Genomic DNA, 19,094 nt, shown 5'->3' on the forward strand with positions numbered 1-19,094 from the left:
AAGGGAATATGTAATTATTGGGTTGTTTCCAAAAGAAATCAGATTCTTTGGAATATATAATAATGGTTATAAATTAAAATAATTCTAGAACATTTCCCAACACTAATAAGCCAAAATATGTCAGATGTCATGAGGTCAATACTTGTTATTTTCCCCTAAAGCAAATACGTTGAATACTTTAAACGTTATTTCTGAAGCATCTTGAATTTATAATTACAACAGTGTCTGTGCTTTGCCATTTCTCCAGAGAAAGATCTTCTATTGGCTATGTAGAAAAGAATTTAAAAGGGCATCAAAATGTTAGACTTCTTAGCAAATACAAATATAACCTCATTTAATTAGGGAAACAGTTTGAGATATGTGCCTTGGAAATAGAGAAGTGCAGGGGTTTTAAAATACCAGAAAAAAAAAAAAAAAAGAGTACCATCATAAAACATTTAACTCAAAATCAGAACAGTTCTTTAATAATCGCAAATGAAATTTTTACAATATCAATTTTCTAACTTTCTGGGCACACTTCCTGGTAACACTTGAGTGTCCTCTGTGAGTTACAAAGAGTAAGTTTTCTGTATTACACGGCTAAAAAAACCTTGACATTCTTAACAACTTGGCATCACAGATTTTTTTTAAAAAACAGATCACACAATAATTTAGACAGCATTTATAGCATTATAAAATCAGAACTCCCCTCTTTAATCACTCACAAGAGCAGCCATTAAGAATACAACAGCTTTAGGAATACAAATAATGAGGATGTAAAACTCTCTGTGCAAAACTGCATTATTTTTACTGTCTAAAATTTCAGGGAAGTAACACCGCCAAAAGCAGAGAGAGGATAACAAAGACAAACAGTCATGAAAGTAATGCTACCTTTGATTTTCAAACAGGAATTACATTATGAAGTAAATATTAGGTAAAGAAAAGAAAATTTGATGGCACCTTGAACAACAATGACAAGTGTCCTGGAAATTGCAGTTGAACAAGAACTGATACAGGTTCATGTTAAAGTCTCTTTCAGGAGTAGCGATTGATTTGGGGGTATCAACTCTAGCATTTCTTTCCATGCAAAAATCTATCTTTCCAACATCTTTGCTTTGCGGGCTACTAATGCATTTAAGAATGAGCAGTCTTTTGAGGAGTGTGCTTTCTTCCATGCATCTGAAATCTTTAAAACAGCTGGATCATTGATTCCCTGGATTTCCCTACTCCGATCCATTTAACTGCAGGAGAGAAAAGCAAACTTTTATTTTGAGTAATACAACACAAGATCAGATTGTATCTTACAGTAAGATACAAATTTATCTTCTTAAGTGCTTAAGATCTTAAGTACCATAGTCTGAAGAAAAGCACAGCATATACTATTAGTACATTAAGAAACAATAACTATGTCTATTGTTCTCGAAGTAAGAATGCATTGGTAACTTAGAAAAGCAGGAACAGTCTTGAAGCTGCCATAATAAATAAATCAGTTTTCCTGATAATAGGAAAAAAGATACAAAGAAACTGTCAAGAAAAGTAAAGATTTGCATCATCTCTTAAATCCCAGCTTTGGATGTAACTACAGGATCATCTTAAATAGGCAGCATAAGAGAAATTTATTAGTTTAGGACCTCTTACTGTCACATATTTAATCACAACATACCAGAAGTCCCACTGACTTTATAAGGGCAGCAGAACTAAACCTCTATAATCAGCTATCTGAAAAACACCTAAGCAAGTTATAAAAATCTCAGTTGAACAAAGAACGACTGCAAAGTAAAACTTTTGAAAATTTTCAATCCATCAGCTAAATAGATAAGTAAAAAGTAGTAAAACAATAGTTGCAAGTATCACCAGGTACATCAGAATGAGCACAGCTACAAAATAGTTTTCAATATTTAGAATGTTCAGTTAAGGCAAAGTACAAGATAGGTTTCCTGGAGCAGGAAAAAAACCAAAACAACAACAAAATCTGTTTTACTTACCAGGAACACCCAACTCCATTTCTATAAAGCGAACATAATTTTGTGCATTTACAGGCAGCTCGTCGAAAGTCCTTGCATTTGATATGTCCGTATCCCATCCTGGGAGTGTCTCATACTGAACCTCTACTTTATTTAAGACTTCCTGGTTGGCTGAGAAGCAAACAGGAACAAAAATATTACATCTACAAAGATTATATATTCTCTACCACTAAATGCGTAACTATAACGTTTTTTTATTCTTTTCTTACACAAAAAGGTTTACTCATAAGAAAATACCAGCACCGAAGGTGATGAAATGTTCTTTTTTGTTAATAAAAGCAGAGGAAAAAAAATAATTATCCAGTCACTATCAGGACTTAGACTTTAGGAATTTCAATGCTCACAGTCACATGCGTATATTTTGCTTAAACCACAATCTTCTTAGTTCAGAAAACAGCTTTTCAGGAAAAGTCATTCCCCAAAATGTTGATTTATTTTTTTTGTTGAACAAACACCAAGATCCAACTCCCCCTTCATGAGGGAATTTGATGATGTGAAAACAAAATTAGGCACCAGCTTGTAACTATCAGGCAGATAAAACATATTCTAAAATGGCATAAGATTCTACTTTTTACTAAACATAGTTATAAGATGTAGTTCATACATAATGTACTTCTGATGCCCACAGAACCTTTGCCCCAAAACTCTACAACAAATTTGTTAACCAGTGTAGAGTCCCACATGATGTATGAGCAGTAACTGTTTCAATTACTTCTCAGAACAGAAGCAATGAGTATATTCCATTTTGTCTGTCATTTAGTAAGTTGCTACAATGTTGTCCATTAACTCTGAATCCTGTCATGATTTCAAGTACTGGAAAAGACGCTAAGCACATTGTTCTGGCATTGAATCATTCCAGTAAATATCTGAACATTAGTCTTTGAATGACATTGGGCAACGAAACAAAAGGCTTAAGCCTGAAAATAGTTAAAATACATTGATAAAAAAGACAGCAGGAGGTGTCAGGCATTCTTGTCTTCATGAAAAAGACAGGGTTCTGCCAAGGGCACTGTAATTACCACTATGTAGGCTCCATGCTTCAGATCAAGTCACTCCCGCAAAGATAGCTAGTCAACTTGGGAAAGGGGTTTAGGTACAAATACAAAACCATATCTTATCCTCCTCCAGCGCATTACGTAGCCAACAAACTCAGACTCAGCATATTGAATCATTTGTGCTGGCATAAGCAAGAGTTCAACAGTAGCAACGTTGTAAGGACAGCCTTCATGAACTAGGGTGAGTAGTAAGGGTGAAAGAAGACTACGCTCTACTGACTTCAAAGCCTACAACAGCGAGGAAACACACAATTTTTGGACTGAGGCGTTCACAGGTTAAGGGAAATGATAAACAGACAGGCACATTAAGGATGTTGGGCTGCAGAGGCCTAGGATAACGCTTTAATGTCATCAGCAATAACAACTGAGGTGATGTTTGCTGTCCAGATGATCTGTAAAACAGAACAGCTATATTCCAAGTGCAATACCACAAACTAATCTCTGGGCATTGCAGATAGTCTAGAATAAGACACTAGCCTCCCTCATTCTGAGGGGAGAAAGTGAGCGAACATCTAATCTTGGAGGTCCATAGGCATTTTCGCTTTTAAACTTCTGTGATGAGGCTACCTGGGAGAAAGCTGAAAGCACTTAGAATTGAATGGTCTCATCTTGTCTACAATCTTCCATACCCCTGTATTAGTTTAATTCCTTACTTCCCCAAAAGAGAAGAAAAAGAAGGGATAAGTTTCTTGATGTTTCAAATTATTCTCTCATTTTGCTCCAGCAGGTGTGATAAAACATGATTACTGGTAAACACAAGCCATAAACTCAGTAGTAAACATATGCAGTCACCATCTAGATTTCTCTCAGCTCTTCCCTTAGTTAATTTATCTTGTAGGCTTTCTGGAATATTCCCTATTAACAGCTGAATTAGATAACAAAGAGAGCGGATATAACAATAACTGGTAGTCTGGTACTATAATTCAGAGAGTGAATGATGTGATGTTACTTCCAACTCAAAAAAACCCAGATGAAATTTGGGATCTTGGCATCACTGTAAGAGAAAGATCCTCCAGTAATTTCCAGAAACTGAACATAAATCCAGTGATGTAAGTCAGACCAAAGGTGCATCTAGCGCGGTGTCTTAGCTCTTTAATCTACACTAGATGCCCAGGAAGAGAGCACAAGGAAGCAAAAAAAAGCAAGCATGAAGTAAAGTTTCTACCAACTAATTCCCCAATTTCCTAAGGATCCGTGTTTTCAAATTCTCCTGAGCTAGAGAGATAGTGTTGGTCTGTGCTGAGATCAACTGACACTGGAACTTGGACAGGAGATACTAGCATGACTAGACCATGGCTTTCACATTCCTTTTAAATTGATGAGCTCAGAGGTAGCAGGGAGTTCTGTCTTTCTTTCATAAACTCTTACAACTGAGCAGAAATGGAGACACTGGTCAGCTCTATAGCAAAAGGCTACAGTCTCAGTGATACTAACTGAAGTCAGCTGTAAATTTACAAGACATTCGCACTTCTTTCTTAACAGAAGATTATGAAATGCCCACAGAAATCTAAGCTAAAAAAACTGAGTGAGATTCGTATGATTCTCTGATCCAGCTGGAAAAAGGAACAATATATGAAATATGGCATGTTTTTCCTGAGATCGTGGGCACTGTGTGAGCTCCTAATTTAGAGACAGTCATTTCACAAGAAGGGTAAATCACTAACATCTCCAAGAGAGTGGGAGGGTGGGGAGGGGAGAAAGAAATACCCTGCCAGCAAGAGATTCCCAGACTAGATCTCTTTTAAATTAAATTCAAAATGCCAAAGTGGCAAATTTAAAGAAAAATAATAAATAAATTATACAAGTGCACAGCATGCAGAGACGTACAAATCAGAAATAATCTAGTTGTCCAAAAAACACAACGTGGGAATAAAGTTACCTTTTGTTTTTTGTCAGGTGCAGGGGTAATAAGTAACCTGCAGCATATGTGCTGAAAATGCTGCCAAATGTTGAGGAGTATAGCAAAGAGAGAGGCGTGGAACAGAGAGGCACTGTGAGAGACAGCATCTTCCAGCTTACCAGAAGTTCAGCTCAAACTCCTTCCTGACGCTTAAGACAGCACATCAACAGCAAAGACGACAGCTTCTACTAATTTTTTACCAGAATTCTTAATTGTTCATACAGTAAAGAAAATGGGCAGGTGAGCCACGTTGTGCTGCTCTGACCAAAGGTCAGCTACCTGCTATCTGGGCATATACAGGGAGGAAAATCTGTCCTCAGGAGTTGTAACAAGATTCAGGTCCCATCTGAGACACACAATAAATGGGGCAGGGAAGAAGTAATCACTGAAGTCTTAGTACTGGAAAACATGGCCACCTGTTTATGTCATCTTTAATGATGGACTGCCAGAGAAGGTCATCCTGGCTTGAGCACATTGACAGTCCAAATAGACCCCAGGGCTACAGACTAAGCATTAACTGAGTAGTTCTCAATTCAAATGTGCAATGTCAATTATGTTCAAAGGCCATCTAAAGTACACACAAATTTCCTTAATATTTTGATAACAGTATCAATCAGGGGATATCCAAGTTTTAAAAAGGGAAAAGCATTCCCTGGTTTAGGGCAAGATGACTATAAATCTCCTCAAAAAAGCGCATGCCACGTCATTCAGTATGCATTCAGACTGTAACTGTCACTTTTGTTTGAAGATACTGAAGAGCAAATCAATTAGAGAACTCCACAAGGCACATGGAGAAACAGAAGAATTTTTGTTAATTTCTTATGAATTTCCCCAACAGATATGTGCTATTTTCAAGGACTACTGACAGACCAACACTTAATCCCTTATACATAATTACATCTTTATACTACGTAAATCCTGCTGTGAGTTGTATCTGATTACTAGAGTTGACCTCCTCACCCACAAAAAGTTCTCTGCTGATGATATCATATGAAAAATTGTAACCTGTGACCAGCCTTAAACCCTGAGGTAGCAATTACAATGGAAACAGGCATCTATGTGCACATTAGAAAATTAGAAAGCACAATATTTAGTACTGCTTCATGTTCTTTTTCTGGAGTATCTCTACTATAGCAAACTGAAAAAGATGCATTATCCATGAAAACCATGTTTTATGATATCTGAATATTTTAACAGGCAGATACAATTTTCAGGTAAAAATGGTCACCGAAATGACCGCTGTCCTCTTCAGAAGCCACAGTTTCTATCACGCTAAGCTGATGTATGTTGGTCCTGTATTAGAAAATAGTGTTGCTTTCACCTAAACTAATTGCTCATTTCCTCCCCCACCTTTTTTCCCTTTTTTCCAATTGCGTAGGTGCAACAGGGTTTTGGCTGCTCTGTGAACCATTAAAGGGAACTGAACTGTTAGAAAAATAACAGAGAAAAACTTGGCTTTTCAACTGGATCATTTCTCTCATGTGGTTCACCGCACACTTGAGTGAAGACTTGTCTTACTAGACGAGGGGATAAATACAGCAGTGGGACTAAGACACTGGGCTTAGAGTATGAAAAAAGCTTTCAATTTAGCTTGAAGTTAATGCAGACTGTATTAAAGGAAAAGGATAAAGCAGTAACAATGTTTACGTTTAAGAAGCTTTATACAGAACTCTGCATCTTTCTAGTAGACGCACGACAGTATTTGGTATAGGTGTCTTTAGGTGCAGGTACAGGGTGTCTCTGGTGCATCTGGGAAGACATTAATGGCTTGATGCTGAAGTAACACATTCCTATCATAAATTTTACTTAAAGGCATTTGACTTTTACTTGTATCAGATTACATTTCACAAAAATCTAGAATTGTTAAACAAGCAGTCTTACCAGGAAAATGAGGTATGATTTCACCATCTAGTTTGTATGCAACACCAACTTTGATTTCTGGAAACACATCCAAGATATCCAATTTGGTAAGTGCCAATCTATAAAGAAACATTACTCCAGTTAAACAAGTTCAACAACTCTCAACTCTTAATCCCATTGTAAAAATACCAAAAGAAAAATTTACTCCTGCACATTGTGATTGTCTTCCCTTAGAAAAACAGCTCGTATGGCACTTAACTATTTATCTGCTGTGACTCAAAAAAAAAAAACCTCCCACAAAAAACAACTTAAGCAGCCTTTTTGTTGCATCCTTAGATCTAGTACTATGAGAAAATGGCAAAATTCAAAGAACAGGCATTCTCCAATTAAAGTGACTGGTCTATAGCTTTAAGTGTAAGAATTTTAGTTGGTCAGGGTGCTGCCAAGACACTTTATGACCATTCATTTAAGATGGCTTCATAGCATGATGCCTGTTGCTGTCTGTTCCTGTCCTCTGCCAAATGTTCCGTTCCTACAGTGAAGGCATCAAAATAATCAAACACTGGCTCTGTAAATACCTGGCTGTATCCTATTTTAAATAAAATACACAAAGGACAAGAAAACCAGAAAAATTTAAGTAAAGTATGCATTACAGTTTGATCTAGAAATTTTACGCCAGTTTTGTTTCAGACACCTATTTTTCATTTTAATTAAAATCCCGAAGCCATATCCAAATTTTCTACATTTATGCATACTGCGGATGATATTGATGGTTTCCCATCTGTCTTATTTTGAACACAAACTGACAAAACCAAACCCCACAAACTATATCAGGTTTTAAGGCCCTTGTGATGCATTTGTTTTGGGTTTGGTGGGATGGCAGAGGTTAGGGTAGCTTGAAGCATCAAGATACATAAGTGCTTCTTGGATCATTTTAAGTAATTATATGCTATAAGTAAAGGAAAGAAAAATTTACAAGTATGCAAACCTAAAATATAAAAACATTTAATGCTAGGAAAAATGAGGGACAGTTCATTTATCAAAATAATCAACAAATCAATACTAACAGTCCAAATGTTACTAACTAGTATATGTAAAATTTGCAGTAATCTGTAGCATTTCATGATTTTATTTTAAATTGTCAGCAAAGCTGTCAAAATAACTCACGCAGTAAATCCATTAATCATGTAGGCATATCGGAGTAACACAAGGTCCAGCCAGCCACATCTTCTCTTTCTACCAGTGGTAACACCAAACTCTTTACCTCTCATTTGCAGCAATTCTCCAATTTCCTAACAAAGAACAATACTATTACATGATCCTTTTTTTTAAAAAAAAAAAATATTGCAATACATCATGCAAGTGTAAACTTAACAACATTTTACGATACTGTAAATTACCTTAAAAGTTCTTCCCCCAATTTTTCACAAAGTTGCCCATTGGTATGAAACAAAAATACAAAATGCTATTTCTAATTCAAGAGAATGCTATTTGAGCAAACATCTCGAAATTTGTTCCTGCTCTAGCCTTTTATTCCATAGGAAGGTCTGAGAAACTGACACTAAGATTTGGCAATCCTGTAAACTCAGTCTAGAATCAGGAGAAGGAAATATTCAAACTCACTGCTGTCTACTTGCATTTAACTGGTAACACTGTTTTAACATAAAACAGACACCAAGTTATGTCACCCAGTTACAGGTCACACCTAGGGCTGATAATACGCACATTATCTTGTTCTGTAGGAAAGGCACCGATTCCAACTCTCGTTGTATATGCTTTCACCACTCCGTACACTTCCCCGACATTCTGCGGAGGCATGCCCAGACCTGTACACACACCTCCAACTGTGCAGTTCGATGAAGTCACAAAAGGGTATGTGCCTATTAAAAGAATTGATTTTAAAAACTTATTGAAACACTGGTTTTAAACTATTACAAAAATAATAAATCTAGCCCGGTGAGAAATAGTACTTGTACTGCACTTACCTACGTTTCACAACACTAAAAAAACTCACACCAGAATAAATGTATTTTGCGGTCAAGAACATATTTAACGAGCTTTACACGTACAGTGTCTCATCGTTCTTTATAGAAAAAGGTAGAAATCTTTAACACCTTAACTGGTACAGAGGCAAAAGTAGACTACATAACTCCGAATGATCATACAAGTTAAAAATTGCAATAAGACACCAGAAATCCATGCCTTGCTATCTTATATAAAATATACTCACTAATAGAACAATGTGAAAATTTGAAGGGAGACTCTTAAGAAAATAGTATTAAAAGGTTAGAAAATACAGGCTTACCATTTTTCATTTTGGGAGAAAAAATAAAATACAAGCTCTACAAACTGGTCAGCACATTATAAGGAAAAGAAATTGCAAAGATATGTAGAATTCTGGAAAGAACAATTTTGCTTACATAATCAAATGAAAAAATTATTTCCACATTTAAAGAAAATTAAAGGGAAAAAAAAAAGACTCCTGGAATATAGTCTAGTTAATTAGTGGTGAGAGTTTGTCTCTAGTTAAATATTCAGGCCTCATTTAAAAAGCAACCTGGACAGCAAAGACACAAGAGTTAAACATCTCAAAATTCTTCAGTTTGCACTGTTTTGTTTGGTTTTTTGGGGTTTTTTTGGTTTTTTTTTAAAGTAATGGAAGATGAAACAGAGCACGCCAGCCCTTAGTTGACTTGAATTGTGAATGAATACTTCAGCCACACAGTAACTACATACAAGCAAGGGACTTCTACCTGGTGCTTTAGACTTTGTTTTTCTTTTGGTATAACAGTCAGAGATGGGTAAGAGAGGAACAGCCAAGATAAAAGGAACTGAAAGCAATACAGAAACTTTAAAAAGTCAAAGTCCCTCACAGATGGATTTTGCTAGATGTTTTTTGGAACTTGCAAAGTACTTTTGCTTAACTCGAATTTCTCAAGAGAAAGACACAGGCTTACAGGTGATACATAACAGCAGTTTGCAAGCAGTAATTAGTCATCTTTCTCTAGAACACAGTAGTTGAGCTTTCCTTTACTGACAGGTAAATACAGCTAATGGCTGTAGAAAACAGAGTCAATGAGACAATTCTTACTCATTTGCAGCTCCCAGCTGGTATACTGACATTGGTTTATCCTCACTCAGTGTTTAAAAACACAGATGACCACACACCTCCACCCCCAGCCCCAGACACACACACACCAGCTTCATTACACCCTCCAGAAAAGCAGGACAGACTACAAGGCTGGGGATTTACCACCACCACTGCCAACAGACACACATTCATAAAATTCACTTTGGTATTAAAAGGTAAATAGCCTCATTCAGAATGGTCAATAATCAAATTTGGCATTGACAAATCTTTTGACTTAGGACTTGTCTACCGTAAACCCGAGTGTCCAATCCACTGATGGTATCTACCTAAAGAGAGGAGATATTCTCTGTGTGTGCGTCTCACAGCACAGGAAGGAGAAAAATCTAAATGACCCAAACAACTTGATGTATTACAGACATACCTGATGAGTTTCAGACTATTTGCATTTCCTATACTTATATGAAATCTAAAATCCTCACTACTTGCAAAATACAACCCCCTCTAGAATTTTCTTTAAATATCTGTTTTGCATCAAATATTTCCCTGTGACAAGCTATTTGAAGACTTCTCTTTTTTTTTTGACTTGTTAAAAAAGGAATTTTCTTTCAATATTCAGATTATCCTGGGAAAACTTCATGCCTACAGTTATAGTGACTAGTCTTAGACATATCTTCTTAAAAGAAGAGGCTTTCAAACTCAGTATGTTTGAAAATGCCCAATATTAGAACTCCTACCAGTGAAAGCAGAGTACGTGTCAATTATGTATTCGTTTGACAGTAGTCCCTACAGGCTTCAATTTCAAGCTTAAGCATCTTTCCAAAAATAAAAATGATGCAGCTACAAGGCTAGTGAGACTGATGGGCTCTTGTGGCAAAATGCAGGAGCCAATCACATAGGTTGCTATGCCTATACAGAGGTATAATAATTTATCTGTCCTTACAATATAATGATAACAAACAAACAATCTCATTTAAAAATAAGCTGCTTCTATCAATATGTTTTATTAGAAAAATCGCAGTATTTTAAGAAAAACTGCACCATTTATAATTTCAAATTGATTGGGATAATCTTTTCACTCTTGCCTCATTAGCAATCCAGATCCCAAACATCTTTCCTTGTATCGTGAAACAGTGGAAAACTAAGTGTTATATAAAGGGTTTAAAAAAAATGCGAGTTGATTCTTCAAAAGTCAACAACTATTTTGCATATATACTTTGCCTCTCAAAGCCCTCCATTTTTGTTCTCAAGTACTTTCCATAGATGTATACAACTGTGAGTAATTTCATATGAAATTTATAGACACTGAAGTAATAGCTACAATCTATTTAAGAAAAGTCACCTGATCATTACTGTCATTCAAATAATTAATCTTGTGAGAGTCTAAAGCTTTTTGAAAGAATTTGATTAAACAATGATCTTCCTCCCCCCCCGATTATTTGTTAGTCATAGAGAATACTGTTCTTCCAAAATACAAAACACTCCATAGGAACAGCTAAGCACAGAAGAATTTATGGTTAGTGTTTTTCTTTCACAACATAAGCATATAGCAACATGTGTCTCAAAAAGGTTATACCTACCAAAATCTATGTCCAGCAGTGCTGCATTTGCACCTTCTACTAAGATCTTCTTTGGTGGTCCATGTAGAGCCTCATACATGAAATACACACCATCCCTTACCATTGGTTTTACTTTTTCCACGCAGCCCTGAATAATACAAAAGACCAATGTATAGTACAATTTCATTATAACAGAGCCAGCCAGAGTACAAGTGCTATTGCTCTCTCGTAACAATGCTCGTATTCCTCTTGAAAAGGAAAAGCAAACATAAGGAAATGCTAAATATGCCATAATGTGTAAATAAGCGAAGGAAGAACAGATTTACACAATAGATATGTATGCTCTCCTAGCAGGAAAGAAAGAAAAAGAGGGAAAAAAAAGGGGGAGAAAAGAAATAAAATCCAAACTTTTGAAATGCTTTAGAAATATTCATGCCTGAGTGTAATCACAATACTTTACTGTATTTGGTATTTCATTTCCAAGTGCTCAAAGTTTCTCCCCCTAAACCATGTGGGGAGTTCCACTTCTGGCCATTTGAAGTCAACAAATGCACAAAATTGTAAAGCAGCAGTAATTGTGATATATATATACACACAGGTATGTTTGTAAGTGTAAGTAAAAAGTTATTTATTGGACTTCAGGGTCAGTTACCTGAATGCAGCTGGGTATCTGGATATAAGAAGCCAGCAATGTTCAGATTAACACTTGGTACACAGGTTTTTTCCCCATGAGAACATACAGAAGTTCTCATTCTAGTGATTCACTTCACATGAAATAGAACTTCTCTTTCAGAATTTAATCAAGTGTATTAGGATAAAACAAACATCAAGTGCAAGCAATTTTCCTTGAGCTACAAATACATATTATGTTTCCACCATAAAAATGGGTTTCAGATATTCTGTAATTCTAATGTGTATTAAGTAAACTATAAAGCATTATAAAACACTCAACTGAAACTGATTTTTAGGTCTACGTATTGATAAAAATACTACAACTCAACATGTATAATAGATACTATTAAAAATAAGACAAAATAAGTACTAAGAACTCCCATATACTCCATTCTAGTGCTTGCAACCTGAGTTTAGTGGGAACTGAGGTACACGAAGGATGATCTGTTTGGCCTGAAAAAATTAAATATGTAACTGTGCACCCCCTGCCCTGTTCCACACATACCTCAATGGTTTTAAACAATTTGCCAAATTTGATTGAAGTTTTCTAAGGGTAAAAAAAATCTCATACAGTTAAGTTTTTATAAAATGCATGAACAAAAAGGCTGTGTAAGGGTAAGACACCTGATAACTTTTTTTCAAATAAGAAATTGGGTGCACCGCAAAAATTGCACTATGAGGCATAAGAGAATTGATTCTAGTGAGAAATCCCACAACTGTCTCAATTGCAGGGAAAACATCAAATCAGAATTCATAACTAACCACGAGACTAGTCTGATGGCAATTAGCCTTCAGTAGATCTGCTGCTATCAACTTACATTTCTTTGTGTTGTTAGACAGTATTTTTTTTCCCTTAAGGCTTATTACTTAAAGTAATAATTTATTTTAGTTCTTACGTTTCTGACGCAAGGAATTAATATTCTGCTTTACAATGAAACATACCTTCCCTGACTACAATCTTGGGTATTTTTCTCCTAGCCAATATGTTTAAGCAAGTGGAAGTCAAAAATAATTCTCTCTTTACAAGCTTTTTTCTTCAAGTTTACAATATTTCTCTTGAAACCAAGTTTTAAAATGCTGCATAAAGCAGGGTCAAAAGTGTCTTTAAGGATGCTACCAGACTCTTTAAAATTGATACATACCAATTTCTCATTATAAGTATTATGTTTTAACTCCTCGCACAAGCACAAGTGTCAGGCACCAAGAGATTTACGTATCAGTAACTGCACACAGTGATTACATCATTTAACAGAGAGAAACAGGCTTACCTTGAGCTTTTTCAATTCTCCTTCAATATCTATCTCTAAGGTAGGATATATCGCTTTGTACTGATTGGCTAACACTTTGAACCTGGAAGGCAAAAATGCTTCACTAAGGGATTTGTTTGTTTTCTTCCTCATGCCCCCACCAACCTTAGGTTTTACTGGTTACATTATCTGCAATTATTTGGTGATTAAACAATTTCAAACAATAAAATGTTTTAATAATTATAAATATATAATTTAATTAAATTATAAATAGAATTATTTTCATATCTAAAAATATATTTTAATTTAAAAAGTAACACCAACCAGATGTAATTGCTTACACAGGGTACTACCCAGAAACTGAAAACTATATTTACAACTGTGCATTAAAATACAGGAATTACCTCTCAGAAAATTCATCGAAGTCAGAAACAAGATCACACATTCTGAGTCCACTTCGAGCTGCTTTTGAAGAATACACTGGACCAATTCCTTTCTTGGTAGTTCCCAAACTTTCAAAAGATAATAACAGGAGTTAGTCTTGATAGTCAACTAAAGTGTTTTTTCTTTAAAGCCAATACATCCTTAGCATAAAATGAAATGCTGTTAATTGTGAGGATTTAGAATCTCATTTTAAGCATTTAAAAACTCAAGATACTTTAGGATGCAACTTCATTTCAGAATATCACTATTTATAGACATCAATATATTAATCTTCTACATAGTTCCGGTTTTAAACCAGTAAACTTTTCATGCTTTAGTGAACTCTTACATATTTATTTGAACACAATTCCCAATTTTTACACTTGCGAAACCGAATGCCAAGACAACATCCTTCAGTACTATGAACTGAAATAACCAAATACCTTCCTAAAAAACTGTCCTGAAGACCTGAAGAAAGTCCTCCATAAAGCAACTGGATAAACAGTATGGATTTCAAGTTCGTATGTAAGAAATATTTAATTCAATTCTAAATGCCTCAGTTGGAGCCAGGAAAACAGAAACCACAGCCGAGCATCTAAGAGTGACAATGATACTCAAAATGCTGTAAGTTAGGGTTCAAGAATAGATTTTCCACTGCAGCCGTTTCTGAAAACCTGAATTCTTTTTCTTACCCTTACCTACCCACTCTACCTGAAAAGCCTTTTTCAGCTTGAGTCAGTGATATCATAAGACACAACTTACTTGCACTGACTTTACTGTCAGAGAAACACAGCTAGTTTAGAAAGTATCTTCTGCCAGTCTTGCTAAATATCTATTAAGATAGAGCCAAACTGCACTCATCATAGGCAGATTATCAAACATCTTCCCCATCACTCTCAAAAGATTAACTTTTTAAGGAGAAGTGAACAAGTGCACAGCATTTTCAGAAGCATGCTGCACATTGCTAAACCTAGTTTTCCACTCAGTTTTAACCATTTTCTGGTTTTTTCCCTCCCCTGAGCAGACACACAAAGCCTTATCTTCTTCAATTATAAATTCTGCATATGCAGAGTGGCTCAGATTTCTTCAAACTGCCTTGAAGGTGCCATACCATAAGTCAGTTCAAGAAGAACTCCATTTGAAGTAGAAGGTACAGGTCACATCTAAACTTTAAAGGGTATCAATTGATATGTGAATTAACTGAAATACAGTTCAGAATCAGTACACAATTCATTTTAGTTATGTCGTTAGTAGTTTGGAGTAGATTCACAACAATAATCTTGGGAAAAAACCAAATTCTTCCAATTAGACTCAGGAAGTAGTATGTTTGCCTTCAGTCCAAAAAGAAAAACATTTTAATCAACTTTGCATCGCACAGTGTCATTTAACAAGACCTGAACATTGTGAGTTAGATAATTGACTGTAGCCTCCACCCCAATTCATACCCTCCATAGAGAATATTTTTAAGGAGGAGTTGGTTCCCATTTATTGTGTTTCATTAAGACATACCAATTCATAAAAGAGCTAAGTTTTCAGAACACTATATTTACAGAAGTTAAAACAATTGTATAAGCATAATATACTGTATTAGATTAACTTTTCTATAATCTTTCTGCAATGGAAGCTGCATGAGCCTTACTTGTGACTGTTTTTGAGCTAAATTTGAGCAGATAAAAGCATTCAGTTAAAATATAAAATAAACTTACTATTTATCATGATAAACTTTAAAGTGTTAGACACAAAAGAATTTAAATAACAAATGTGCTATACAGTCAAAGCCATAGTTAGACATGCTAGCAGGCTACTTCTATATATATAAAGCAAATTAGGAACTAGGAATGTTTTCCTAAGGCAAAATATCAAGACTACAACCCTTTCACTAAGAATATAATCTTTTGCTAGCCACTGGAGGATAAAAGTGTAAGAAATGATCCCTGCATACTCCACACTGAAAAGTTACAAGGATAATTAATACTTTTTAAAACTCAATGACAAACAATAACAAAAGTCCAGTGTATTAAATCAAATGTTTGTACTAAGTCATCCTATGTTCGACAAAATAGAACTACCTACTTCTTTCCCGCTTGTTCTTGCCTCTGTTGTTCTTGGATGCCATCAGCAGCTTGGTGGAAATCAAATACTAAGAAAATAAAAATAGGTTGAGTAGAAAATTTCTGTGAAACAAACTACCATATTGGTAACAATTTCTTGAAACTAACTCTAGCCCTGTTTATCAACGTGGAAAATAAAAACATACACAGTGAAGAGAGGTAAATAAAATGACATGAGGCTTTTTTTCTCCTTTTTTACAAGTTACACTTTTTCACAGGGAAAAGTTATGAGTTTTTTCAGAGACTTTTTTTTTTTTTGGTAGGGTTTCTTTTGTAGAATACTTGCAGACTGTGTATACACCGCCCACAGACTAACTACTAAGCCATTTCAGCTTTGTAGTGGCCCAAAATAATATATGGACAACAAACAAAGAGAACATGTAGTTGAAAAAAATCCTAGAAAACAGGTTATAGTGAAAAAGTCACACTGCTGAAATTTAAGGTGGGAACTTTAAATAAACATTCTAAATATCTCTTAAACCATTTTATTTTTATATTTTAGACAACATACATTAAAATACATTTGGAAATACAAAAGCTCTCACCAACGTCTGTTATGTAAACAGAAGTCACCTTCAGAAGCCCTGTTTTTTTTAAAGCATTACATATTATTAATGACAAAGATTATGCAAGGTATTCCTTGCACCAATTCTTCCTCTACCGTAAAAGAAAAAAAAAATTATAAAAATAAATAAATCTGACAGGACTCATTTCAAATACAGTTTGCAGGTTAACAGAAGCCATCTTATTTTTCTTAAGTACTATCTCCCGACAGTTAAACTACTAATCTACACATTACACAGGAAATACAGGAAAACATGCAAGAAACAGACTCATTTAACAAGTGCTCTAGTCTCTCTAGAACAAGAGTTGGTTTTCCTTGTTTGTGTTACCAATTTATTTTTGCATTCATTTCCACACATGCCCGTAATTTAAAGGATTAGATTATCCCCAGCAGCCTGAACCTATTTTCAGTTGATCTTTTGTTACAGACTAATGATTCACAGATTGCCAATGCCCATTTTAGAGAAGGCATATTTATCATGGCAACAGATCTCCAGATTGTCATCAAAACTTTCTAAACAGAAAGTTCATTTACATTAAGAGGTTGAGTCATGATAAGTGACAGTCAATAACTGGTCCTTTTTACTCACGATCTGTTTAGCTATGACAACCTCACACTATTACCATTGCAATATAATCATCGCAGAACAGTTTTTCTAATAATCTAGTCATTTCCAAGTAATTCACCTACAGTGATTCTAATCCCAGACAGGATTTTAGTAACTGAGGAACAGTTACTTAACTATTTCTAAGTCAGTAGTTACTCCAAAGTAAAAATGTATTTATTCTGAAATAACATGTTCACTCACTCAGCTATTCCAGATCAGTTAAAAAAAAACAAAACACAAAACCTTTTTTCTGGCGTAATGTTTTTATCTGATAAAGACCTAAAAAGTTTGCATCATCCGAAAATGACTACCAGAGCAGCAATAAGCCCATTTCCTAACACATGCACTTATGTAACTATTATATTACAATATCTAAAGATCTACTTTAAGAGATGAATTTATGTAATAAAGATGTTGTAGGAGTGATACAGGAAGAGCTTCTGAAGCTCTGTGTTGGTGGTTTCACCTCTAAACACTATTTTACTCCAGGCTCTGAACTGCAGAGATGTCTGGAACACAGGCTGGAATCGACACCCGACTGACGAGCTCCTTGCGAGGAGGGCAGCCATTCTCCCCATCCCTATAGAGTCCTTTCCACAAAGACTCCTTTCTGAGTACGTGGCAATTTACTTGGTAGGAAGCCCATGACTTTGGGAGTCACGCCCAGACACGTGGTTTCTGAGCAGAAAAGTTGCTACAAGGAACTCTGCTTTCACACCCAAGGGGTAAATGAATCCCTCAGTCAATTAACTTCTGAACTGCTTTTTGACTGCTTTGCGCCTCTAATGTTTGGCTTGGAAAGTGAACCTGTTTTCCTGACTAGGTTATGCTTATGGAATAGAATTAAAGAGTAGATAATCCTGGGAGGGTCCTGAGTGGCAAATGATTTTTTTCTAGGATCTTCAATAAACCAAAGCAGCATACGGAGACTTAATCCAAAGAAAAGTACATACCTACATAAAGAGATGGCAAAAATTGTCACGCTTATACTGCCATGAAAAGGTCAGAGAAAACAAAGATTAAAAAAAAAAAATCAACAAAAAAACAAACCACAAACAGGAACTTACCAATATGAGCCCTGTCAGAAATTATTAGTCTTTTTTCCCAGCCTTCTAGCCCTTAAAAGACAAAATGAAATAGTTCAAATTATGTTTTGTGCAGCATTTTTGTCTTCTGATGTATAAAAGATAAACACTTTCCATGTTTAGTCTTCAGTCAATCTATTTAAAGATTGAGCAATCACATTCCGGAGAAAAAAAAAGAAGATTTCAATAATTAAAACTTGGCATCAGTCTATAACGCTGAGAAAGTCAGGCCTATTCTGAGGAAGAATTCTAGCTATTTTATTAGTTCTTCAATTTCAGCAACCAATTAGGAGCTTTTTGTTTTCTAACAATCTAGACCATTGATTTACCTCACTTGCAGCACAGTGCTGCCAAGCACAGCCATAGACATAACAGAAAGTATCCAAAAACTGAGTTCTGAATCAAAAAGTCATTACCACAGCATTTGTTTATATTAACATGTATCATCAAACTGTACACTAACATTGTAAGAGGTAAAACGACTATGAACAGGTAACAACACACTTTAACAAGTTTCACTTCTTAAATTCATTGCCTTAAGCAAATAAAAATGTCTGCGGATAATTCATATTTAGAACATGTTCTCTCCTAAAACTGTACAGAGAGTCCTTTTGTCTGTCTTCCCACGAGGGCCCTGGGACTTCAAGCAAGACTCCTGTCAGAAACTCCAGCAGCTAAACAGTTCTGGAAAAACACATTGTACATAACCTCTGCAGAGGCACCTCTAAGTCTTTTGCGGAGCGCCCCACAAACTATTCTAAGAGTAGTATCTTAAAGTTTTCTCACCTTTTCCTTTCTTTAAGTTTTTTTCAGCTTCTTCAAAGAGGCCTGGCAAATGAATTACAACACCATTTCCTGAAGAAAACCATTACACAAAATTTAATTAATTATGTTTGAGCAGGGAAAAAAATACTCCAAA

At 35.4% G+C, this 19,094-nt stretch overlaps 1 protein-coding gene across 2 annotated transcripts in view; it reads right to left on the reverse strand.

Annotated features, from left to right (window-relative positions):
* Positions 1-312: 312 nt before the first annotated feature.
* Positions 313-19,094, reverse strand: part of ADSS2 (adenylosuccinate synthase 2) — a 39,489-nt gene continuing 20,707 nt past the window's right edge. Inside the window, exons 3-13 of one of the 2 annotated variants that reach the window (XM_074164395.1) lie at positions 18,962-19,030; positions 18,158-18,208; positions 15,881-15,947; positions 13,789-13,896; positions 13,406-13,487; positions 11,487-11,613; positions 8,544-8,698; positions 7,986-8,110; positions 6,840-6,937; positions 1,965-2,114; positions 313-1,220 (exon numbers count right to left, since the gene is read on the reverse strand). In XM_074164395.1, coding sequence (XP_074020496.1) covers positions 1,168-1,220; positions 1,965-2,114; positions 6,840-6,937; positions 7,986-8,110; positions 8,544-8,698; positions 11,487-11,613; positions 13,406-13,487; positions 13,789-13,896; positions 15,881-15,947; positions 18,158-18,208; positions 18,962-19,030 — 1,085 coding nt within the window. In that variant the 3' untranslated portion in view covers positions 313-1,167. The remainder of the gene's footprint in view (positions 1,221-1,964; positions 2,115-6,839; positions 6,938-7,985; positions 8,111-8,543; positions 8,699-11,486; positions 11,614-13,405; positions 13,488-13,788; positions 13,897-15,880; positions 15,948-18,157; positions 18,209-18,961; positions 19,031-19,094) is intronic. The other variant, XM_074164391.1, reaches the window with a different exon arrangement.

Source organism: Numenius arquata, chromosome 2 (genome assembly GCF_964106895.1).
Source record: "Numenius arquata chromosome 2, bNumArq3.hap1.1, whole genome shotgun sequence".
In the NCBI taxonomy this organism is placed as follows: Eukaryota; Metazoa; Chordata; class Aves; order Charadriiformes; family Scolopacidae; genus Numenius; species Numenius arquata.